At 26.6% G+C, this 26169-nt stretch overlaps 1 protein-coding gene and 1 non-coding gene across 14 annotated transcripts in view; one reads left to right on the top strand and one right to left on the bottom strand.

Moving 5' to 3' along the window:
• The first annotated feature begins 319 nt into the window (after positions 1-319).
• TRNAI-AAU (transfer RNA isoleucine (anticodon AAU)) lies at positions 320-393 on the top strand. The gene has a single exon. It is a non-coding gene; the product is annotated as a tRNA-Ile (tRNA).
• A 4408-nt stretch (positions 394-4801) lies between these two features.
• Positions 4802-26169, bottom strand: part of LOC107449691 (C2 domain-containing protein 2) — a 45914-nt gene continuing 24546 nt past the window's right edge. For 6 of the 13 annotated variants that reach the window (XM_071179686.1, XM_043039262.2, XM_071179689.1 and 3 more), the window contains 9 exons: positions 24804-24845; positions 23311-23428; positions 18467-18670; positions 16787-16807; positions 16593-16707; positions 15657-15764; positions 7953-8023; positions 7796-7877; positions 4802-6752 (listed from right to left, as the gene is read on the bottom strand). In XM_071179686.1, the coding sequence (XP_071035787.1) occupies positions 6707-6752; positions 7796-7877; positions 7953-8023; positions 15657-15764; positions 16593-16707; positions 16787-16807; positions 18467-18670; positions 23311-23428; positions 24804-24845 (807 nt within the window). In that variant the 3' untranslated portion in view covers positions 4802-6706. The remainder of the gene's footprint in view (positions 6753-7795; positions 7878-7952; positions 8024-15656; positions 15765-16592; positions 16708-16786; positions 16808-18466; positions 18671-23310; positions 23429-24803; positions 24846-26169) is intronic. The other 7 variants (XM_071179687.1, XM_071179691.1, XM_071179692.1 and 4 more) reach the window with 3 other exon arrangements.

The raw sequence follows: 26169 nt of genomic DNA, 5'->3' as shown, positions 1-26169 counted from the left end.
GTATATGTCCCCTCAACAATTAAAAACACCAAGTCTTCCACACCTACGCCATTATATTTGATGAATAAAATAAATTTTCATGCATCATCGATTTCAATTCAATTTCAGTTAAATGAAAAGCAAGCAAAAAAACAAAAATAATAAATAGATAATCATTTTGCAGAAGGAATGAAATTTTTATGCTGGAAACTTTATTTTCTCTATTTTTATTTATATAAATTAAATCTATATTCAAAAAATTTAACTTTACTTTCTATAAAAAATTTTGATTTGCAATTGGTGCTTTTTGATTAAAAATATTTAATTCATTGACCAACAAGGCCCATTAGCTCAGTTGGTTAGAGCGTCGTGCTAATAACGCGAAGGTCGTGGGTTCGATCCCCCCATGGGCCAATCAATTTTTTTTTTTTTTTGTCAATAATTTTGGTGCATAAAACCATGATAGGTTCTCTGAGCCGTCACAACCAGGGCTGTGGAGTCGGCGCCGAATAAAATTTGCTCGACACTGTAGGTACATAAATTAAAAGAAGTTTCTAATCTTATGAAAATAAAGTCGAATATTCGTAGTTTTGTGAACAAAAATATCGATGAATATTACAATTATTACTTAACTCATCACATGCAAACGTTTATTGATGATTATCTATTTGATTGAACCATTTGAAAAAAATACAGAAAATTATTGAAAATTCGATAAAAATAAATAATTAATTAATAAATTATTTTCAGATTCATAAATCCCCAAAACAAATTTGTTTAGTTTAGAAGTTTTATTTAAAAACACGAGCAAATGAGTGTAATGTATCAATTGCAGCAGTTTCCAAGTTCATGAACATCTACCAAAGAATCATCTTGCAATAAGATTTTAGATAAGCGTGTGACATCTTTCACACATTTCTAATTTTCTCATAATGGTTTAGCACAATTTCAATATTTCATACTATGTTTTTTAAACTTTACTTATCCAATTATGTTATAATATAAAATGTATTTTGAAATAAAATGTGTTTAATTTTAAACGTACATTTTTTTTAAACAAAACTAGAATCCACAAATTTTGAAGTTTTATCTATTTAATATAGCTAAGGTGCTTTGTTAAAAAAAATTTTCACTTAACATGATGGTTGAAGCATTATTTATATGCAGTAATTTTTACTTATTTATTTTAGCTTAGGAGTTTCGTTGTTAATAAAAATTTATTTTTTAACAACTAATAAAAGCTGTATGTACCTCAATACGTGTTGCACAAAAAACAAAATCGTTGAAGCATTATTTATATATTGTAAACTTTGTACCCAAATAGAAGATAAAATGTATTAAATTTGATTAACACTATACAACCTTTTTACTAATAAAATGTTTATCTTCATTTCACACATTTCTAATTTCAGTAGCAGGCAGAGAAGCATTAATGTGTTATAGCAATAACAATGTTGCTTGTTTTTATCATTGCTGGTAAAATAAATTTTTGAAATCTACAGAAAATTTTATGGCTTGTTATTGTTTTTATAAAAAATAGATTTTTTTTTAAAAAAATCATCTTTATTAATGATATTTAAAAACTGTACTCCTATAAAAAGCATCACATGTCTAAAAAAATTTTTTTTAATACCTCTTAAATTATTGTGTTAAATTAAAAGATTTTCAGATTTAAATTTTTATGTGCTGTATCAGTATGCAATATTTTTAAAAATTTAATTTAGACATCCTCTCAGTACATGCAAAAACAACTGCAGCAGTAATAATATAAATGAACCACTTAAGGATCTCTAGAACTATATCATTGCCTACAGAATTAAGTATTCATTACAGAGAAAAAATAGTTAGAAAAAGATATACAAATAAAAGCGAAACAAATTAATAAATATAAAACTTAAAGATTGCGAAAAGGAATGTCAGTTTCTTTAAGAGTTTAGGAATAAAATAAATAGAGCAAACAATAAATAAATAATAACGCTTGTGTGAATTACATGGCTCCCACTCTATTTCAGGTGGTGGTGGTGGGGGGGGGAATCCCCGACTTTTTCCATTGTATCTAGGGTAAATTTTAATGAAAATCCATCATATTTTATCAATACCCTGCTATTTTTCAACAGAAAACTATGATTTTTTCAAATATTAGATTTTGTGAGCAAAAACATACAATAGAATGAGAATGGAAAAATTTCACTAAAAGGTGAAATTTTATAAAATAATTGTAATAGATGTTAGAATTATTTAAATTAAATGTCAATAACTAATAATGTCATCAACCTCCCTGACTATTTCCTGCTTTTTAGAGTTAAAATAAAATTCCCTGACAATTCCAGGTTTTCCCTGTTCCCCCTGACCCGTGGGAGCCCTGAAATTAGTAATGAAAGAATACTTTTTACTTTAGTTATAGAAGAATAAAAAAAATTTTAAGAGCTTTCAAAAAATTCAAACTATTTCTGCTTTGAACACATTAGTTAGATATATTTTATTGTAGTTTCAGACATGATTCTTTAGGGTATTGTTGTTGCTATATTTATAAATAACATCTATAGCAACTATAAATTCAGGCATAATAAAAGAATACAGTATAGCAAGCAAGAATTTCTATTTTATTTTTGGTCATCATTTGAATCTCACAATTCAATATCACTTTTTAGCAAAAGTACATTATGGACGTACACACTTACTTTAGTTTGTAAACAGTTTATTTCTAAACTCTAAAGGGTAAACAAACAATATATTTATTGCTTCAACAATATACAAATAATTAAGAAATAAAAAGTAATTAAATCAATGCACACACATTATTCCAACTTTAACATCAAACCTATGTTTGTTTGCTTTTAACACTGCTAAGTGAATAAACAATCATGACCATTAATGAAACTTAATTAAATACAGATACAAAGAAATTTGTAAGTCTTAAAGTACCTTCAAGAGTTTTTATGATTTTATAATTCAAGGCTCTTAACATATGTTTACAAAATTATGTATACATATGTAATACATAAATATTTATCATACAACAAACACAGTAACACTTGAAATGTGCATAAAATTTATTTATTTATGAATTTATATCCGTTTAATACAATAATTCAAAACCTAATAACAAAAAAAATCAAAGAAATTGATGTTTAAATAAAACATAATGCAATTTATAAATTTTAAATGAAGGAAAACAACCATTTTTTGTAAAATATTAACACATTTAAGAATTACAAACATTAAATTTAGAATACTTTTAATATGTTATTCAGTATATTTTACTTTTTGGTTAAAAAAATTTTATTATAAAAAGTCCTCCAGCTCAACATAGTAATTTTGAAACAATAATTTTTGTTTTTTAAATATTTATCAAAGTATTGCAATAGGGTGCAAATTTTGGTTTGATCAAAAAATTGGAAGAACAGATTTAATTCAAAAAAGATTAAAATATACTGCACGCTTGAATGTAATATTAATAAAATGGTTATAGGCAAGTGTAATTAAATTAAGAGATGCAATAACATTCCTAAAAGTATAAAAACATAAAAAAACAATGATTTATAAATTTCCAAGAAAAAAATGATAGACAATTATATATATATATAAACACAGAGATATAATTTTCAAGAATACACAAATATTCATCTTAAACACACAATGCTTGCATGAAAAAACCCAACAGATTCATTTTTAATTCATTCTTAAAATATTTATACCAAATTATTTGATGTTCGTGAAATACAAAATAAACTTTTTAAACACACCAATGTTAAAAAGGAATTCATAAAATTATGAAACTAACCTACTTAAAATTGCCCCATAAAATCAATCAGTATAAGTACCATATATATTACCCTCTCTCTGTTTTTTAAGATAATTTAATATTAAGAATTATTCAGTTAAACTTACTGACTAAAATTAAACTAACATATGTGTTACCTATAACAAAATGAAATATTGATATCATAGACACCAATCTAAGCCCACACTTTTAACAACAAATGTTACAGTTTGAGATAACTTAAGATTAAAATATAACTATATAGGTTACTCATAATAAAGAGAAACATTGATACCATAAATAGCAACCTTTATACAAACTTATTTCCAGATAATGAAGTTAATTTTGTTTAAACTTATGTCTATGGAATAAAAATTGTGTCATTTAAATAATATTATAATACAATTTTCTTAGAGGAATTTCAAAAAAATAAAAAAGCAGGAACTCAAGTGTACATTTATTGGACTGTATTACATTCGATGATTTTATATCAAACATTAATAACAATCAATATCTATATAATTTTTGCAAATTTAATATTTCTGCTTGAAATATTGAAATTACTTCAAATTAGATTCGATTATACTTATTATGAGCTTTGTATAATTTTATTGACTGATTTTATATAAAATACTATGTCACATCAACAATCAAAAAAAAGAAAATCAGTATAAAACATTTAATAATTTCTAAGTAGACATCACTAAAAAGACTTAACGACTTAAAAAGGAATAATTTTAAATTTGTGTTAAATTATTTCTTACAAATTTAGATTTTTTTTTATAATTAAGTAAGTTGAAAGTTAAAATTCATAATCAAAGTTCTAAGTCAAAATTCATCAGAAAAATTGGGCCTTATTGAAAAAATTTTTCAATACCACGTTAATAAAGATGTATAAAAAATTGAAACCAATAAAAAAAAAGTTTAAATAGAGAGCTTTTTTATTAAAAAATATCTTTTAAAAATATCAATGCATTTTTTGTGGTTTCTAATGACTTTTCAAAAAGAAATTTAAACTAAAAACACATTTTATATTCATATAAAAAAATTAAATAAACATTTATTTTTTCTAACAAATATTTTGATCTTTTATAATTGACTTTTATAAAGATAACTTTAGAAAATTTATGCAAAATTTATTAATATAAAATAATTAGAACAACAGATATGCATCTAGCTCAAGTGCAGCAGATCATAATATTGAAGTTCTAAACTTTTCACAATTCAAAACTTTCAGAAATGTCAATAAAGTTAGCAGCAAGAAGAGAAAAATTTCTTTTGAATTTTTCCAACTAAAATTACTACTAAATAAATTAAGTCTAGCTACAAATATAAAGATTGAGCACAATTAACTGATTATTCTGACAATATTTCAAAATATTTCTTACTACAGGTAAAAAAAAGTGGGCTTTGAATATACGATTTTTTTAAAAAAAATTGAGCTAAGCTACTTGTACTTTAATTTTTCTACAACTAAACCATAAAATTCATAACAGAGTAAAAGAATTTCATAACTTTATTTATTAAAATATCATAGAATCTAGTTGTAAGCTGTGACTTGGTAAAAATTATTTAAAAAAAATAAAAATTTTAAACTGAACATTCATGTAAATCATGCATGATGTTTCTCAATTACTGCCCTTTACAGATATTTTTTAAAATATTATCAAAAATGAAGATGGGATCACAATGAAAGTCATCAGTTCAGTAATGAAAAAAGAACTCACTATTGAGTTTGACTGAAATAAAAATACCCAAGTCAGTTGAAAGCAAGAAAAAACTCGGAAGTTGTTTCCTTTCAACTCTACTCTGTTAGTTTCAGCCATTAAACGGGTTTTGATGTTTTAATACTATATTCGTTGATATTTACTTGTCCAGTACGGGTAGCATTTTTATTGCCAAAACATTAATTTGCCAGAAGCTAAATTTTTTCACTTCATTTTTAGCAAGAATAAACAATATAAATTAAGAGCAGTCATTACAGAATACCTTACAGATTAATTTATTTGTCACAAGTAAAAATAAAAATCAAAGAACACTGATAATTAAAATAAAATTTAGCAAAATTATGAAAGCACTTTTGAACAAAAACGACAAATAAAATTAAAAAACATAAACAACAAATAAAACCTCCATAATCAAAATTCTGATAAAATAAGTACTTTAATATCACCTGGTAATTGTTTTAAGCTTATAAAAATACAGGAACATACATTCATAAAAATCTAACACATCCAACAGGCATAGATTGTCAACAATACTGTCTATCAAACATTCTAATTTATAAATGAAATGCAGAAAAGATACAAAAAGTTATTTGGGAAAAATGTATTAAAGAAAACAGTAATTTTTTTTTTATGAAATTCTACTAAAGTCACAAAAAAGTTGCCAGAATTTTACTTAATTCAAAGATTTCAGAATTAATACTGCTTTTAGTGACTAAAGAAATCTTTCATGATAATTTAAGATTAGACTATAGCTACAGCAATCAAACAAAAATAATAGGTACACATCAATGATAACATTAAAAATAATTTTATAGAAGTTCTTCAAATAATATTAAGACAAAACATAAATGGTAACATGAAAAAATTAAATGAATACTTTATAAAATACTGTATATAAGCATCAAAGACATTTTTATAAACAGCAGATAATAATAATTTTAAAAAAAAACATTTGAGATAATTTAAAAAATAATAAAACTTCCAAAAGAAGCATATAATTATTTTTTTTTTTTTTAAAAAGGAGAAATGTTTTATTTTCCCTATTGAATCTATGATTTCTGGCAACCTTTTACTAATAAATATAAAAGATACAATCTTAAAAATTCAATCAATAATTGCCCATTTTTTGAACAATTCGTACATGAAAGACATTAAAAGCTTTTAGTTTGCAGCATTCCTATAGAGGCAAGTTACTAAATAAAGAATCTACCAATCGGTCCAAGAGTCAAATAAATCCTTAAATAGATTTGGGTGAGGCTGTTTTCGGATCATGAACATATTCACTAAAATTTAAGAAATGAATAAAGTTAACAAAACATGTCATAAAATCTATTCATTAATATTTATTATTTTTAATATATTTAAGGTATTTCATACAGTTGTTACAGCCAATACCTTTTTCATTGCACACATTGACATTAATACTAAACTTACACTTTACAATACAATATAATAATGAGTCTTTTGAGTGGTTATGGTAATTTTAGTTTCAAATACATCTCAATTGGAAAATTATTATATACATAAAAAAAATTTTATGCAAATTGTTTTTTTAATATGGAATAAATAAGTCAACTATAGAAATGAATATTTTAAACATGAAGATAAAATAAAAATGAAACAAAAAGTTATGAGAATTTGCAATAAATATTTTGTATATTACAAGATTGAAATGATTTTTTTTTAGAATTTACACAAGGAGCAACATTTTAAAAAAAGCAATCTTGTCACAAAGTAAAATGTAGCATGCATAACTCTAACCAATATATGCAATAGGAGAAATATCAGATTGGATTGATGTTACATAAAACATGAAGAATGAACTTAACTACAGAAAAAAAAAATGAAATTTGTGAAAAGGAAATTTTTTTTTCTTTTTAAGAAGTTTATTAATGATTCAAAATCTAACTCAAATGTATTTAATCGTTTAAAAAAGTTCATTTTCAAAATAATTTTAAGATATAAAGTCTAAAACAGGTTTAAGAGCTACTTTTGGTTCAAGAGCATTAAAATTTTTAAATTTATATTGTACTTGTAAATACAAAATTCATCATTAAAAGTTTTTCTTTGCAAGGACAGGAACTTAATTTTGCCAATAAGGAAGAAGACGAGGGGAAGAGAGTATTTAAGTTGTGAAGGGCAAATGAATATTGCTGGACTACATTTAAGTGCTGAAGTAAAAGTCGAATGACTCGTAACCAAAAATTATTTTAGCAATACAAAATAAACCAAAATTCTAAATATATTTAATTTCACAAAAAAATTTAAATATTATGATAATCATCGCAAAAAAATAAATAAATAAATAAACAAAACTAATACTCACACTTCCATGGAATTAACAGAGCTGTTTGAACAGAATTCTTCAACTTTAACATGACAGCTTTTATGACATTGCAGGTTACAGCCTATTAAAGGAAACAGTACTGTTAGACTGCAAACATAAAATGAAAAGTATATAGACTCAAAAAATTACACAATACCTCTGCATTCGTAACCTTGTTTACCAGGCCGCCTAGTTAAGCTTTTCTGACAAACTTGACAGACTGTTACACTGTAAGAAAGAAAAACAATTATTCTATTTTACAGACCAGGTTCTTAAAAAATAAATAAACAGGATCATATAACAGCATTGGATGAAAACTTATTTTCATTGGTTAATACCATGACCACAATTTCTTTTACTGCTATTCTACAATTAAAAAATATAAAAATGCTATGCAACGTATTTCAGAATCAGAAGAACTTTAAAAATTAATTCTACAAGTAAAATTATTCACTGTACTTTGTAGTTAAACTATAAAGCATGTGAAAATTACTTTTTAAAACTAAAAGACTTTTAAATTTGAGAGAAATTTAGCACAAAAATAAAAGACATATACCGACACAAAGAATTAAGCAAAAACAATTCTTTTTTCCTTGTGGATTTATGTTATCAGATTAAGCAAAACATATTTTAAGAAGTTCAACCCATCAAAATAAAGATCAACTATATTCAGTATCATTTGACATAATGTTATTGCATGAGGTTAACTCCTGATAATCAAGAATTAGCATAACCAATAATTTTCTCTATTACTTATCCGTTCCAATGGGATGTAATGACCCATTTTCACTGTACCTAAAGTAGGTATCTTGATACCAATATTAGTATATTTAGAACCTATTAAAAACACCAATTAACATAATAGCAGTAAAGCCTTTTACTAAAATTAATTAAGCATCATTGACATTAATAATAATAATAAAGCAAATCTAGATGAATAAGTACCTTTTTCTTTTAATTTAATTTAATAGAACAACGTTTATTTAAATATATATTTTTATTTTATTTGTATCTATATTCAGGAGTAATAAAGCATCATTAACGTCAATAAGAATATTGCAACTTTTAGGGTTCTCATTTAAAAATTAAATACATTTTATCCTCCAGTCTTTTAATATAAAGCTTTTTTATTTCTAATTTTATACCAATTACCAAAATCCATTTTCAAAAATAATTAAAAATAAAACTAAAAATTGTTTCAATCATTTTTGGTGAACAAACTAATATTAGAATTTATTTCATGAAAAAAATTGGTGAACTATTTGTAAATTTTTATTTTATATTTTAAATAATTAATTAATAATATAATACATTTTTTAATTATTTTGTTTAGTAAATTTCTATTTTGTAAAACTGTAGTATAAAAAATCACCATACTACGAGGGCGTTTCGAAAAGTAAAGATACAATGGATCGCATTCCTTAAAAAAAAAAAACATTTATTAGAAAACGTCAGTTACATCTTATTAACTCGATTATTTATTATTTTTCGACATAATCACCCCCGTTATCCAAACATTTATTAAGTCGGTGCACAAGCTTTTGTATCCCACAGTCATAGAAGGTTGTCGCCTGTTGTCGGAACCACATTTCAACTTCATCTTTGATCTCATCATCGTCGTGGAATGATTTTCCACCAAGATGTGACTTCAGGTAAAGGAATAAATGGAAGTCGCTGGGCGCAAGGTCCGGGCTGTATGGCGGATGGTCCAATACTTGCCATTTGAATTGTTTGANTTTTTTTTTCTTAAGCGTTGTAGCTATATAATTTCAAACATCCTCAAGAGCTATAACACATCTGCAGCAGAACTGGATATGAAGACAAAATTGCTGGACAGGAACACTTTAATTGTCCACTAATCTTCAGATTTCCGGCTATGTTTTAAAAAATTTTATTTGTGAAAACCTTTAGCTGGGCGGACAGCTGGGCGCCTTTGGCGGCTAGTCATAAATAATTGTAAGTCATAAAATAAAGCTCTGAAATTTATTAAGTCAAGAATGAAATCTCTTAAGTGTAAAAATGAAATTTCAACTTTACATAATACCTATCAGAAATTAAGTGCATAATTCAGGAACAGGCAAAAGTCAGAATAAATGAAGAGAAAAAATAAATTAACACCAACTTGGATTTTTATTTAATTTTTACCTTCTTAATCAAAACTTTATTATTACCCTTTACCTTACTTTATTAAGAAAAACTATTGTGTGATATTATTAGATTTCAGATTTCAAATCAGCAATTTATATTAGAAGTTAGAGAAAAACAAATTAATCATGATCATTTTTCTAATATATTCTTGATATGATTTGTGAGATTCTTTTACTGTCCTCAATAGTGTTGTGGTGATCTTCAACACTCCTCCATAATTTCGAATGGTATCTTTGATTAGTCTAAGAGACATAATAGTATTCTCATGGTGACTCACGCATTGCTTTATTTATCGAAAAACCTCTCTCAGGATCAGAATTCCCATGTGGCAAAATTAAAACAGTTTTAATTAATGTAGTTAAATTCCTATATTTTAGATTATTGCTTTTTTATTTATATTTAGCCTATAACTAATTTTTCAGGAACACCAACAAAATTTTATCAGATTTTTAGGAATTTTAGGGTTTGCACATAGTTTTAGGAATTTTATGAATTTTAGGGGGAATGCGACCCCTGGTATCTTGATACCAATATTAGTATATTTAGTACCTATTAAAAACACCAATTAACATAATAGCAGTAGAGCCTATTACTAAAATTAATTAAGCATCATTGACATTAATAATAATAATAAAGCAAATCTAGATGGATAAGTACCTGGGCTGTTCCACGGTAACTTACGTTACATTCACATAAACTTTATTGTACTGATAAAATAGAAACAAGCAAATAATACTAAAACACATATAAAAATAGAGGAATTTCTTAAAATTTCAATCAAAACCAAAAGGAACCTAATTAAAAAAATTTATATTTTGCAATTTAAATGGTGTAAAAACCTAAAATTAGTGTGGTAACTTACGTTACCGAAAAAGGAATGGTATAAATTTTCAATATGCTTGAGGGCAAAATTCTGTTCTTATACAAATATTAGATTAATAAGATTTTATGTATCATTTTCCTGATATATTTAAATATTTCTTACACCTATATTTAAGATTTTATTTCAAAAGTTAAATTAAATATAATTTTTTAAATGGGTAACTTACGTTACAGTAACTTACGTTACAAAATTCACTTTGAATCAAACTTTTATTCCAATAATATACAAATGTAAATCAAGATATTTAAAGAGTATAGTGCAAGGGAGAAAAAGTATACATAAAATAAATTCAGAAATTTTTGATTTACGGACTTGATCACACATTACAATGCTAACTTATAACGTATTTCGTTTTTCAACATCTTTCACTAAAGAAAACCCTTCTGGTTTGCCTTCTTGTACTCTTAAGTGGTGGATCTGCTTGATGTTTTTAATCTGTGAAGCTTTTGAGAATAAATAAGACAGACGTAATTTTTTCTGACGCTTCTTAATATTTTCCGGTGTGATTTCTAACACATTTATTTTTGTTGAATGCTCTTGTGTTGCTGCCACGAACTCAGAGGCATTGGTGACAATGCGTTTTCTTTTCAGTACGACATTTCTCACACTCCTTTTAATAGATCCACCTGTCCCATCAACAGGACCTTTGCCGTGTGACGTGGCAAAATAATTCCACGTCAATTTTTTCTCATGATGAATCTCAAGAACAGGTAAGACTGAAGCTATATATCGATTCTTGAACTGGCTGCTTGGCCCATCTGACCAGATGTGAACATTTTTGATATCCGCCGGCAAATTTTCCAAAATGCAATCTATATATGGCACTACCGTTTCTTTAGTGTGATTTAAATTATCACTTATGAAAGCCATTGAATGATGCTTTCCGGAGTACCATGCTGATATGGTGAAAATGCTGACTTGCTTCTTCATCCAGTGTGCACTTTGCACCTCGTCTTGGTATTCACATGCATAATTTTCAGCGAAATCTACTTGAATGATTGCAGTGTCCTTATCGAATGATGGTAATGTCGCCGCTTGGACTTGCCTTTTGTAAGCAAGTGCTTGTTCACGCTTGGTTTTAACATGGTTTCGAAACTGTGGCTTCATGTTTTTTATGTGTTCAGACAAATCTTCTGAACTTCCTTCTTCTAACATTTTTTTCAATTGACCAGCATCATCTTTCTTCCATACATACCAATTCAAACCATTTAGGTTTTCTTTTTGGGTTATTTTGTTTAGTGAACCTTCAAGTTGATGAGAACAAGTTTCACATTCTCCAGACCAACACTCATCTGTTTTATCTGAACATAAAAATAAATTTCTAGCGAAAGATGGAACATTATGGAATTTGCTGAAGGCTTCAGTAGCCAATCCGAAGTTTTCGTGATATTTACAAAGACAAATATTTCTTGGAAGTTTGCTACTAAGCAAGACATGCTTTGGACGGAGCTCAAAGAATTTAGTTTTTCCAATTTTGTGTTCTGGATTTTCTTCTATAAACATTTGGTGCATTTCTCGAATTGAATAAAGAAGATGCCGTGCTTGTACTTTCTTTTTGCCACCATTAGCATCTCTAATTATGACAACATCCTTAAGTCCTGGTGCTTGTCGAGAGATTTCGTCACATTCATAGAATTTTTGCACTTTCTCTATTGTTTCTAAAGTTAGTGATGAGGAATGTCTGCTTTCATTTTCTGCAGAGGTAATATTTGCTTCGTCTTCTTGAGCTACAAATGTGTCATACAGTTTTTTCACTACCATCTTTCGTTTCCGTGGAGACTTTGGTAGGGCGCGATTCACTTTACGTGTAGCTTTTCCGAAACTATTCATAGTTGCATATGGTTTGGGTGAATCTGGTGTGCATGTAACAGATAGAATTTTCTTCTTCTTCATTTTTTCTCTGAATTTTGCTACTCTTTCCTTGCATTTTTCCCTTTTTTCCATTTCTAGTATTTTTTGTTCTGATAAAGGAAGCTTTTTCATTTCCTTATTCTTCTTTTCTCTGGATTTTCTAACCGCATCTCTCATCCTTTCCTTATAATCTTCATATATCCCTTCCTCCTTCAACTTCTCCCTTCGTCGTTTCATCTTCTCTGCAGCAGTCAGTGGCATTTTTTATCTATCTATAAACCAGCGAAAGTCCCATTAGAACCAATTTTCAAAACATATGAATGACAGCACCCAATTAAATATTTTCATTCAAATAATATCACAAATAAAAATATAATAAAAATAATAAGACAAATATTTTCATTAAAATTAATATCTTAAGGCAGTGTTTACTTATTTAAATTTTGGTATTGTAACTGGATACATCTTATTTAGTTTATATGCCAATTTTCAAGAAATAGATTCATTTAACATTGGTAACTTACATTACATGCAGTACAATAGTAACTTACGTTACACATTTTAAATAGTGCACAAAACAATAAATAAGTAATATTTTAAAAGAAAACTATTGCTGCTTATTTAGTGTTAGCCTCTAAGAAAGAAAAAATATTATTCTTACTTTTGTGTCATTTGTTCTTTTTTACACAAAAAAACTTTTTCTTGTTTTTGGTAACTTACGTTACAGGCATTAATGTTTAATTAAAATTTATATAATTAAATGAATTTCACAACAAAAACTTATTTTAACACAGCTCAATATTTCTATTAAGTTTAATAAACAATATTTATCGTTTGGAACATTTTGAAAAGAAGATAATATTAACTTACTGATTTTCAAAGTCAGACGATATTCTTCACCCAAATCAGAACAAGCAAATGCCAATGTTCAATGGGTTGCCAACACTAAAAAACTAAATTCTCAAAAAGAATTATTATAAATTATCAAACTTCAAACCTTTCTAATTCAGAAAACATTAAAAATAATAACATTATTCTTATTTGAATTTTCAAATGCTTTTCCCCCTTTTCACGGAATTGCCCACCTTTTTCTTTTAATTTAATTTTTTTAGAACAACGTTTATTTAAATATATATTTTTAATTTATTTGTATATATATCCAGGAGTAATAAAACATCATTAACGTCAAAAAGAATATTGCAACTTTTAGGGTTCTCATTTGAAAAATTAAGTACATTTTATCCTCCAGTCTTTTAATATAAAGCTTTTTTATTTCAATTTTATACCAATTACCAAAATCCATTTTCAAAAATAATTAGAAACAAAACTAAAATTGTTTCAATCATTTTTGGTGAACAAACTAATATTAGAATTTATTTCATGAAAAAAATTGGTGAACTATTTGTAAATTTTTATTTTATATTTTAAATAATTAATTAATAATATAATACATTTTTTAATTATTTTGTTTAGTAAATTTCTATTTTGTAAAACTGTAGTATAAAAAATCACCATACTATTATTGACAACTGTGAAGCCTAATTAATATAGGTGCAATATAGGTGCCTAATAATATTGATACTGTGGTAAAAAAAATTCTTTTTTTCCATCTTCTGAAATGGACAAGGTTTCTAATATCCCCATACTTCCCTTAATGGCTCCTAATACACAACTTTTACATTTTTCTTGTTTGTTCCAATGCAGCTTTATACCATTAGATTTTCCATAATATTAGTAAGAATTTCAACTTACCTAAAGAAAGATTAACTATACAAATAATATAATTTATGTAATATTCAGAATTAATCACAATTTTTCAATGGCTTTATAAATAGCTTAGTTTATCTCATTACTTTTCGTTGAGTTTCAATAATTAAGCTTATAGATTTACGCTTGAAAAGTGAAAATATCTATAAAAGAAACATGCAGTCTGATATAACTTTTAAAATACGATTTTGGTGACATCATCTCCATACGAGGTAAAACTACTAACGTTGGCTTTACTTGTGATAACCTAACATAGAAAACCAAAGATAAATAATTCATAAAAAGGTGCAATAAGACTAATGTATGATTGACTAGAGCTACAAGCTAGCAAATCACTCATATTATAGAATATTTATCAAATTCTATGGAAAACTCTTTGACATGTAGTGTGCAAACTGGTGATCGGAAAGAGTTCAAAGTAGACATTTAGGTTTGTCACCCTTTTGAACGTTATTATCATCAAAATTGGTGCAGATCGCTTCAGAATTCAGATTTGTTTAGAATACATACATACACACAAGCATTCACATTTACTTATACAGATATTTATTTAAAATAAGAAATCAGTTTTTATATTCTTCATAAATAAATAAAACAAAAAAATGCTATAAAAAAACTTTATTAGTAGATAATGGCACAAAAATATGCAATTGAAAAATAGCCTATTTTATATTATGGATCTGCACCGTATTTACTTTCAGAATGCATCTGCATAACTACTTCCCCCTCCCCCTTTCATTAGTTAGTATAAGGTCATTGACTAATGCTATTTATTTAGTAAAAATATTTTTTTGAGTTATGTTACAAATTAGGAAATATAATTCTTATATATATTTAATTTTATCTTTAAAGAAATCACTTTAAAGATAGAAAAAAAAGAGAGATAAAAACAGAAAATGAACTTGGTCATCAACAACTAGTTTAAGTTGCTTGATTTTCCTAATTAAATGCATTTATGCTACAGAAATAACATAAATAAAGATTTAATAATATTCAAAAATTGTTAAGGGTTATCATTAATAATACAAATAAGGAAAAAATATGATTTTAATTAAAAAAATTGTTTCTCTTCTCTCTATTTTTTTTTCTTTCAATTTTACACTTCTTAATGAATTGCGATAAGATAAAGATCAAAATTACACTTAATGGACAAAATTGTAATAAAAAATTGTTATCTCATGAAGAACAAAATAATAATAATAAAATATTTACCCTGGCAAATGCTTTGCAATAAATACATGGTCATTGTAAATGTGCAGCTTTGTACCTTTTTTCTTCCACTTACTTCTATGTATTAGAGAATTGGGTATTAGGTAGCGCCTGAAAAAAAAAAAAAAAAAANAAAAAAAAAAAAAAAAAAAAAAAAAAAAAAAAAAAAAAAAAAAAAAAGAAATATTTTATGTGCATCATGTTTATGAGCAGATATTATATAAAAATAGTTTATATGATGTACATAGGGAGGTATTTTTATATGAAAATTTTAGCAATACGAAAGCAATATGAAAGTTTTAGCAGTATGAAAATTTTAGCAGTAAAAAGTTTTGTAACTATTTGCCACTTGTATGTAACTATTTTTGAAAACTTCCTGAATTAAATTACCTAATTACTTTTTAATGAAAAAGAACACACAATATAATTTTTGACATAATGAATGAATTTTCAAGTATTAAATATTTTTATTTTAAATAATTTAGAAAATTTAATTAATTTGTGTTAATCAGCAATTGTGAAAATATTTCTTGTTTGCATAATGAGATAAACATATAGAAAATTAAATTAGGATCACTCTCTTGTAATCGTGCATTAAGAAAACTATATGTCACTTTTATGTAACCAGTTTGAAAAACTACCAGATTTAAATTACTTAATTACTGCATAATAAAAAAGAAAACACTGCAGAATTTGTGGCACAGCCATTAACTGTTTAAATACTAAATCTTCTTAGTTTCATGACTTAACTAGTTATAGTTGATAAGTGGCAATAACAGAAATATTTGTTTAATTTTTTACAAAATAAAATAAACAAATATTGAAAAGTAAATTAGGGTAACCAGAAATTCCCTCTAATTGTCCTTTTGTTCTTGTTAAGCAAATTCAACAGTAATTACAAATGATAAAAGGCGAATACTCCATTGTTTCAAAACTTACTTGATGATTCCGTTTTCATTTGTTTCAATAACTAGGGTTGAATTTTCATTAATATATGTCCTTGTTGATAGACCACTAACACCTGAGGCTTCACTTATACTACTACGAGTACTGCCTGCAAAGAAAATTGAAGATGTTAATTATCATACAATTGACAGTTAAATAAATTACTTGATTAAAAATATAATTCTAACCTGGAACATTCAAAAATTGACCTGAAAATAAAAACAGAAAATTTTTAATATTTTTGTAAATCATCAGCTTTGTAGTAAAATTAATATTATAACTATTAAGACAATGCTTACTTTTATCAAGTCCAGTGCAAATTTTTGTTTAGAAAAACAAAACAGTAGCATCAGTTATATTTAATTTAAATTTATATCAGACATAAAATACAGATGCATTTAAAGCCATGTCAAATATTTTCTGGATTTCATATAAAATTAAAGTACATAAAATAAGAGAAAACAAAGTATGTTTAGTAACATCTTAACACCTTACTTGTTAATCCTGGATGGAAAAGCAATATAACGAAAAACATATCTATTTAATTTCATAAACTAATATTAAAACTAAAACATTTTTCTTAAAGTCTTATCCTACAATTATAAAAAGTGACAATGCATTATCAGGGGTCTGTCTAGGTTTTTATGAGAGGTACCTATTTTGTGAAAATTTAGACATAATTTGTGAAAATTAAACATTTTACTAAAAAATTAACACAAAAATATGGTAAAGTAAGATGATATTTTCAAAAATTGTCACTAGAAATAAAAAATCATTTATGACTGATAAATTTTTATGTATTTTTTCCCATATATACAAAAATAATTTTGCTATTGTAAAATTTTGGGCTTAAAATTGTATCTAAATTTAAAAATCCACAAAAAATCATTGTCCATTGTTAAATTTCAACTTGAATACAAAAAACAACAACATGCATTTAACAGTACTTGCACTATAAGTTATTTTCATTATGAGAACATTTCCCGCAAGTTTAACAGAAACAAAAAAGTTTCATAAAAAAATAAAAGTCTGGTAGGATTATCAAAATGAGAATTCTAGTATTAACATAGAAAATGTGCAATTCTCATTTAAAATATTGTCTTAGTATTTAAAACATATTTAAACTACATTAAACATACACAAAAGGTAAAAATTAAAATTTTGTGAAAAAAAATATAATAAATTCTAATTATTCAACCACAAGTTTAACAAGACAAAAATTTCAGGGACATGATTTTCAAATAAAATATAACATTTCGGATGACATTGAATTTACGAGAACTGTTTAATTTGATTTTTCTTATGTTTCAATTTAGTTAATTGGATTTTTGAATAACACAAAGCCATATTTATAACAGAAGTTTTGCAAAAATTTGAATTGTAACTTTTGAGCCGCCCACTCTATAGTCTATATCTGCCCCCATTAGACTTTCACATATTTGATGAATACCAAAAAGAATTGCACAGACGTCATTTTCAAACGAACATTAAAACTAAGGTTTGAGTATGTAATCGGTTGGAACACAAACAAAGTTTTTTTTACAATTATGTGAATGCAAATAGAGGACAAATGCTTAAACTGTAGACTATATTTTATAGTCTTATTAAATATATTGTATAAAACAGACTATGACTTGTTATTTATTGGCTCTACTTAATAGTACATAATATATAAACATATAGAACTCACAGATTTTTGAAAGAGTTTGTTGAACTGTTTTGAAATTTAATATTACTGTCTTGCAGATTGAACAATAGGCAACATTATTTTTTAAAGCTACAGTTTTTAATTTAACATTTGTATGCCCTTACCTTAAAGAAATTTTTTGAAATAATATTAACTGCAGAAAAATAAACAATTCCCTTACCTAACAGTCTTTCTTTAAATGGTGACTTTTGATTGGATAGGTGCCTCACCCTATCTGTAGAAGCACTACGACTGCTTGCTTGGCTGTAAGTAGAAGGAGCTTCTGATCGGTTTTCAACAGACTTAGATCTTGCTTTGTGAAAGCTAAGTTTTCGACGCAAGGTTCCCATAAAAGATTTTTTTTCTGTGGGCCTAGACCTTCCATCTAGAAGACATCAAATGAAAATAAATTATAGAAGAAAAAACTTTTTTTAAAAAATATCTTAGACATATACATAAAAAACCTTTCTTTTAAACAAGTATTTTATAACTAATTAAAAAAGTAATAATATTATAAGCAAAATTACCTAAACATATAAGCTAGCAACAATACACCCTAAGAATTTAAAAAGCATTTTTGAATTTTATTACAGAGTTTATTTATCTATTGATATTACAGGGTGCATAGTCAAATCTTTCAACAATAAGCACCTTTCAAGAACTTTTTAAGATCTCCAAAAATGTACAACAAAATGCAAAACGCTAACGAAATGCAAAATAATTTTCAAAGGTTTCTGACAAAGAACTCTTTCCTTGATTATATTAACCAACATAAAAAGATCTAAAGATTCTTCGGTTCGATTTCAGAGGGTGGAAAATGAAGCCTGAATTTCAGAATTTCTCATAAAATGCAGAATAGTTGCATATGAGAGTGGTAGAATCTCACTGAACCCAATAAACGCACATGCAGACTCGCAAATATTTCATCAAGTACATAAAATTATCGGCGTTTGCATACGCTATGGACCGACGGTACGCCAAAATGGACTGTGGTTGAATGCATTGTGAAAACGTTGAATAGAACAATGTGAAAATCACGCTTTTTCATAATACGTGGCGAAAATCAACATGGTAAAGAGAAAAATCTCATTTTCAAAAAGGGAATATGAAGCACTTTTTAAAAACCTCCAATGAAAAAAGCACCTTTAAGGGCTTTTAAACAACGAATATCGAACATAAGCACCTTTAAGCACTTTTTAAAAACGCTACACACGTATTATTTATTAAAAGAAAAATCTATGGTATAGATATGTTTAAAAGAAGATCATTTCAAATATTTTGTTCTTCAGAAATTGGACTTTTTAAAAATAAATAATTTGTAGCTAAAATATACTAGATTCATCATTGAATGAAGAAAATAAAAGTTGCAACACACAACTATAACTTAAATATTTTCAGGAGGCATCGGATCATTCATTTTTCATCTGTCTCAATCATTTTTGACAATTATATGGACCACTAAAATTGTAATAGTTTTTATTTCTTAAACTATTCAATTTTCAATCAACAACTTTAAATTTTTAAAAATATAAAGAATATTGCATTAATTAGAACAGGCATAGGGCCACAATTCTGTCTGCTCTTCCGGTTCAAATTTTTGTTCAAACTTTTCTGCCCTGCAAAGAGTTAAAACAGGCAATTTCCCCAGTAAAACAAATTGAATTCACTGGTCCAATACTAGTAAAATAAACAAATTCATCAAACAGAAAAAATGAGGGACGGTAATTGGGTTTAGAATTCTAAGAGTTTTTGCACTGCAAATAATATTGAATCCTGTACAAAAGTAAAAAAATGGATCCCATACAAATAAAATAAATGCACTCGTCCTGTAATAGTAGAAGTAAAAACAATAAAATCAGATTACTAGCATTTTTTTAAATAATGAAAATTTCTTTGTCTAATAAATACAGTCCAATTAACATAAGTGCATAGTTATAAAATATTTAAAAAACTAATAATAATGTAATGGAAAAATTGTACAACTCATTTTCAATTCAGAAACATAATAGAAATAAAAAGAAACAAGTACAAGCACCAGGTATTTGACAATTCTTTTAATTTCTATATGAACATACTGTTTACTTTCAAATCAGTCAACCTAAGCATAAGAACAATTTGCTAGTCAACTCAGAAATTTGATCTTAAGGTGTTGGTTATTATTGACCTTTGATAAGGTGTATTGTGCATACCCTTTGTTAGAATAACTGTTATTTTTTTTAGCCTCTTTTTTATAAAACTTATTTTATCTATTTAATGACAACCTAATTATTCTCTTATAAAATTATGAAGTGTTGAGTCACTGTTTAAAATTTCAAACTCATCACTCATCTGCTCTTTAGTTATTAAATTTGTTTAAATCGGAGCATCTTGAGAACAGAATACATTACTAGCATTTATTTAGGAAATCTATCAAAAATGTAAAATCCATATATCCCACTGATTGATTCCTTTTGTAGCTTTAAACTTTTTTATAAAGCAGGATTTGAATGATAACTAAAGAATGGTATTTATATAATGGTATTATTATGTCTGTATATAATATGGTATGTATACAATAGTATTAACATCATTCATTTTTTTTTCACAAAAAAGTACACTTAGGTATATAATTTATCCTCAACCGTCACTTTTACATAAAAACATTTTAAAAACTGTTTGTAATTAAAATATGGTAATAAATTTTGTGAATACATATTAAATTATAAAAATAATTTTTACAAAAATTTGAAACAGGAAATAAATTATAAGAACAGAAAAAATATTTTGTAAACAATGTTGCAGATGGGAATATCATGATCCTGTGACATGGTTTGACCAATAATCTTTTTGAAGAGATTGGTGCACCACACCTATTTTTTAACATAACACTTACACTTGAAGATGAATGCAAAATATATTTAAAGTAAAAAATTCTTTTTTAAAAAAGCAGCAATTGTAAACAAAATAAAACCTTAGAATCAACCTCTCAATATTTTTCAACAAGTGAAAATAGCAAAAAATGATACTCAATATAATGAAACGCTGAAAATGATCCAAGGTAGTAGACATAATAATCCGAAATTTAAGTACATATATTTTTTTCCTCTAGAATTTTCAATCAACAAAATAGATATTTTAACGGGCAAACATATTTAATTAATTAAATACAAACTCTTACTCAATAAAACTTTTTTTGAGTTAGATGGAAGAAAAAAACTTAAGTGCATTCTTAACATGCAAAGAATTTCAGAAAACAAATGACAGGCAAAGAAAAATCAAAACATGCACATGTTTTTTTCTTTTTTAAAAAAAGAATATGAAAACAAATAAATATAAATAATAAAACCAAAAGTTTAGAATAGATATTCGAAAGATAAAAGTAATCAGATTATTTGAAGTAATAGATGGTAATACTGAATGACAAAGATACTAAGTTTTTCTTTTTTTATTTCTTACATATATATATTGATGCTAATATCAGAGAAACATTAAAGTTATTGTTTATAGCATTTAGAATTTTAATCATCTAAAGTAATTATTAAAGAAAATTATTGATGTTCTAATTGATTAATAATAAAAGTAAATAACTACGTTTCAAATTAATTATTGAAAAAATCCCCACAAATGTTTGCATTTGAAAACTAATTTCTTTACAGATCTACTGATACTGATGTATTTATATGAAGAAAGAAATATTAATTATTTAAAAAAAGGTTACTAATTTAAGTTAATCTTTAAAAATTTTACTTAAAATTTTTTTTCTATGAGACAGCCATTGAATAAGAACCAATTAAATACTTAAATTGTATTATGAAACAAGTTTTAATTAACCTCTAAACACCAAATAAATAAAGTATAATTTAATAACTTGACTTGGAATCCTTTCATTTTAAATATGAATTAATTAATAAAGCGTAAAAAAGAAAACTACAACAAGTAACAAGAACATAAAAATATTTCAAACAAAAAATAATAGTTTCTCATATTTTAAATATTACCTAAATAATGATATATATAGTAATTAATTGATCTAACTTCCCGATTTGTTAAGGAAAAATTTTAAAAGTTTACTCGAACACAAGAAACAGAACAGTAGAATTATATTCTTAGTGTTTTGTAACAACCTAGAGTAAATTTTCATTAAATTTGTGTTTCAAATACACCTGATATATGCCAGGGATTTTGCATGTTCGCATTTTGAAATAACAAACTTATACTCTGTATTCATTTTGAGCAAAAATTTCAATCTACTTGAAACTATAATTCATATTGGAACTTTAAATAAATACATCAATTGTATTCATTTAAAGTTCCAATATGATAAAGATAGGTCTTGCTTTAGAATACCATCCTAACCCTGAGTTTCGGAGAGCAATACCACTATCTAGCACATTATACCACTAACTAGGCTGTTGTGCCATACACCTATGTTAAAATTAACTAGTATATAAATTGTGCACAAAACTTTAAAAGACTTTCCTAAAAACTTTAAAGACATGGCTGGCCACTGCAAAATTAGCACCTTAACCCTAGATTTACAAACATGCTTGGAAGACACTACAGTATTCTTAAACATTTGTATAATGATTTAGAAGGTACTTAGAAGTTCATTGTTCCATCTCCTTCAGGAGGCATTTGCGTAATTTCCGTATCAGGGCCTGTTCATGCTACTACCATCATCAAAAGTTTTCTTTACTAACAAAAACTTAACAAGAAAAAAAAACATGTTGAAATTTGCGGTGGATAGCAATGAGTTACACCCTTCAAGTGACCTCTTCCTGAAGCGTTTATTTTTATTTTCTTGTATGCCACTGCCTGATTTCTCTCTTTCACTTTGAGAGTTACATGTGCTTACCAATTTTGGAGGCAGCCTTTTGAGATGAACTTTTATGAATCTAGGGTTAAAGGTTTACAACTAATATATCGAGTTTCACCCAGAAGTGAATTTCTCAAGTTGATCTCTCTTGAAAAAAAAAAGAGTCTTAACAAAGGCAAAACAATATCAGTGTTTTGATGAGTGAATCTTGTCAGTCAATCCAAACTTACTGGGAGTTCGATCAGGGGTAGGAGATGAAGGCACACTTTCTGAATAAGAAGTGCGAGAATCTTTTGAAATTTGACTAGCTGGTGAAGCTTCAAGGCTATCAGAGACATGGTTATTTGGCTGTAATGAAAATAAGTTACAGTGCTTAGAAACTAAAAATATAAAAATAAATTCATTTTCAGTGGAATAGATTTTCATCATTGATTTTACACATTTAAAATTATATAAAGCAAAATGACTATACTAACTGCTAAAAAGGAATCAATTATAAACTTCTTTCTCTCCATTTACAGAAAGCCTAAAATCTGAAGTGGGTCATAACAATAGAAATGAAAACGATTTTTTTTTTTTTTTTTTACGTTTGATTCTACTATCCAGAGGCAATCAACTTAAGGATTATGAAAAGATGCAGGTGCAAGAGGATGGATACACCGTAGCTATTTTTTTTACTGCAACAGCACTAGATTTTCAACTTTACAAATATTGTAAATTTGAAGTCATTTTACAAGCTAGAGGAGCCATCAGATTGTTTTCTGTCTATTTTCACGTGACATGTAAATAGATGCCAGGAAATATGAAGAAAAAAATTAGAATATTTTCTGTCTATTTTCACTTGACATGTAAATAGATGCCAGGAAATATGAAGAAAAAAAATTAGAATATTGATGTGGGAAAGAAAAAAAAACATTCCATGAATTTATGCCAAAAAAAACAGTAAAAGTATAAAATTTTAAGCAATTATTTCAACTTCCCTACTTTCTATTAATCTAGAATTATTTTCTTAGCTGACAAAATTCTTAAACCTATTAATGGTAGAGTTATTTAAGTTATCCAAATAAAATTGAAGTACACTTTATGCTATATCAGAATAACGCAAAATAATGTGAACAAAAAGTCAAAACTTCTTCTTTGAACCAAAGGCAGGTTGAAAAACATTTTGGCACATAGATGGACACTCTACTTTGTTTTAGTAAGTAGATAAACATCATAACTTAATAAATGTTGAGCTGAATGATCAAATTTGCTCTTAAAACATTTTTACTAAGGATTGTTTTTATTTTGGAAAAGAAACCAGTGCATTGATTTACACAAAAATGCACCAGCGTATGAAATTAATTTTTGACTTGTGAAATTGCAAGCAAAATACAATAATCCATCTTTTTTTTTCTTTTTTTAACTTTTCAGAACATATTTAGTTCTGAACTTGTTATCTCGAACACTCGCTATCTTAACATTTTTCTAGCGTTGCTTCAACTTTGAAATATAGAGAGCTGTAGTTCAGAATTTAGTGAAGGGTTTTTATTAAAAAGCTTCTATTTTTGAGAAGGATTGAGTTAAGAGAAATGTTCTTAAGTGGACCTAATATTTTTTCCTAAATTGACTCTGTGAAGAAATTACCTAAAATGTGAAAATCACAAATATAACATGGCAGAGTAGTAAGAAAATCATTTCTGAAAGCTATAGCATGCATGAATAAAATTATCTATAATAATACCTCTCTATATTCTTGCCACTCCCCAGATTTGTCCTGAGCAACCTGTTCATGAAAAATTCAAGTTTTGTTTCATGTATGATTTATTATTTGTATTAGTACCCACCAAGCAGACCAAGCAACGGTTAAAAAAATGTACAAGCAAAAATTTTAAATAAAAGAGTCAGTCCAAACAATGAGCTAAATTTGCTAATTTTCTAAAAAAAAAAGAAAAACATTTAACATTGACTGAAGTGGATATAAATGTGCCAAAAGTGCAACATGCCAAATTAATGTGACAACCAAGGAAGACAAAAATAAATTAATAAATAAACTTAAAAATTGTAGGGTGAGGCTACCGATAATGTCAACTATCAAAAGGTACCTCAGATAGAATCGAGTTAGCATGCCTTATATCCTTGAGAGTTGGTATTATAGTGGTAGACACACTACAGTACTCCCCCACTAGAATTTTATCTGCGATAGATTTTGTTGAAGGGATACCATACCACTTAGTTGATTCATTGCTGTTTTTGTGAGAAGCTGGGAGAGCTAGGTTAAGATCACAGTTGTGTGTGTAGTCACTCTACTGTTTCTATTAGCAATCGTGCATGGATAGACTTTTTTCGTGTGATCGAGACTAAAAAGCAACAACCTGAAGAGGACAATATCATAGTCGCAAATAGCAAATCAGCTGTTCAATGTGGACCATCCATCAAAGTGGGCATTTCTGACAAGATAGGCGTGGTCAATCACGCCCGAAAGTCGATACCCCCCTTGGACAATCCAACCTGTCATCTATCAAAAGGTACCTCCAGATTGAATAGAGTTAACATGTCTTTTATACTAGTGAATTAAAATTGTATTATTGTAGAAATTATTGTAGACAAGCAACAAAAATATTTTTAAAAGAAAAACAAATTGTTTAATTTATGTTATTTAACGCCTCTAAAAAGAGAAATTACCATAAAAAAAAGTTATTGTTTCAAGTTTGTAAGTTAAAGGCATTGCATTATACGTATGATTACGCATAAATGAGTTCCGTACAAGCAACCTTGAGCATTTAATGTGATTTAAAAAAAATTTTAGGAGAAAAGAAAAAAAATATAGCATTAAAGCTTAGTTATATAGCTAATAAACAAAAGTAGAGATTAAAAAAAGCAATAAAAATAATAATTATATATTAATAATGATTGAATAACATGGTAAATAAACTGCTTCTTTTGCTCAGAAATAGATAAATACAAATTGCGATATTAAAAATGTTCAACTAGGCGATTTAGTAATTAATTTTTAAATTGCATGCAGAGTTGAAAATTGTTTTATTATTAAAATGCAAAAGAAAGTAAAACCATGCAAAACAAACTGAAAGTTATAAACTTAGGTAAAT

The sequence above is a fragment of the Parasteatoda tepidariorum genome, chromosome 4, assembly GCF_043381705.1.
Source record: "Parasteatoda tepidariorum isolate YZ-2023 chromosome 4, CAS_Ptep_4.0, whole genome shotgun sequence".
NCBI lineage: Eukaryota > Metazoa > Arthropoda > Arachnida > Araneae > Theridiidae > Parasteatoda > Parasteatoda tepidariorum.
Note: the sequence above shows the minus strand (reverse complement) of the source record. Positions and strands in the feature narration are given on the sequence as shown.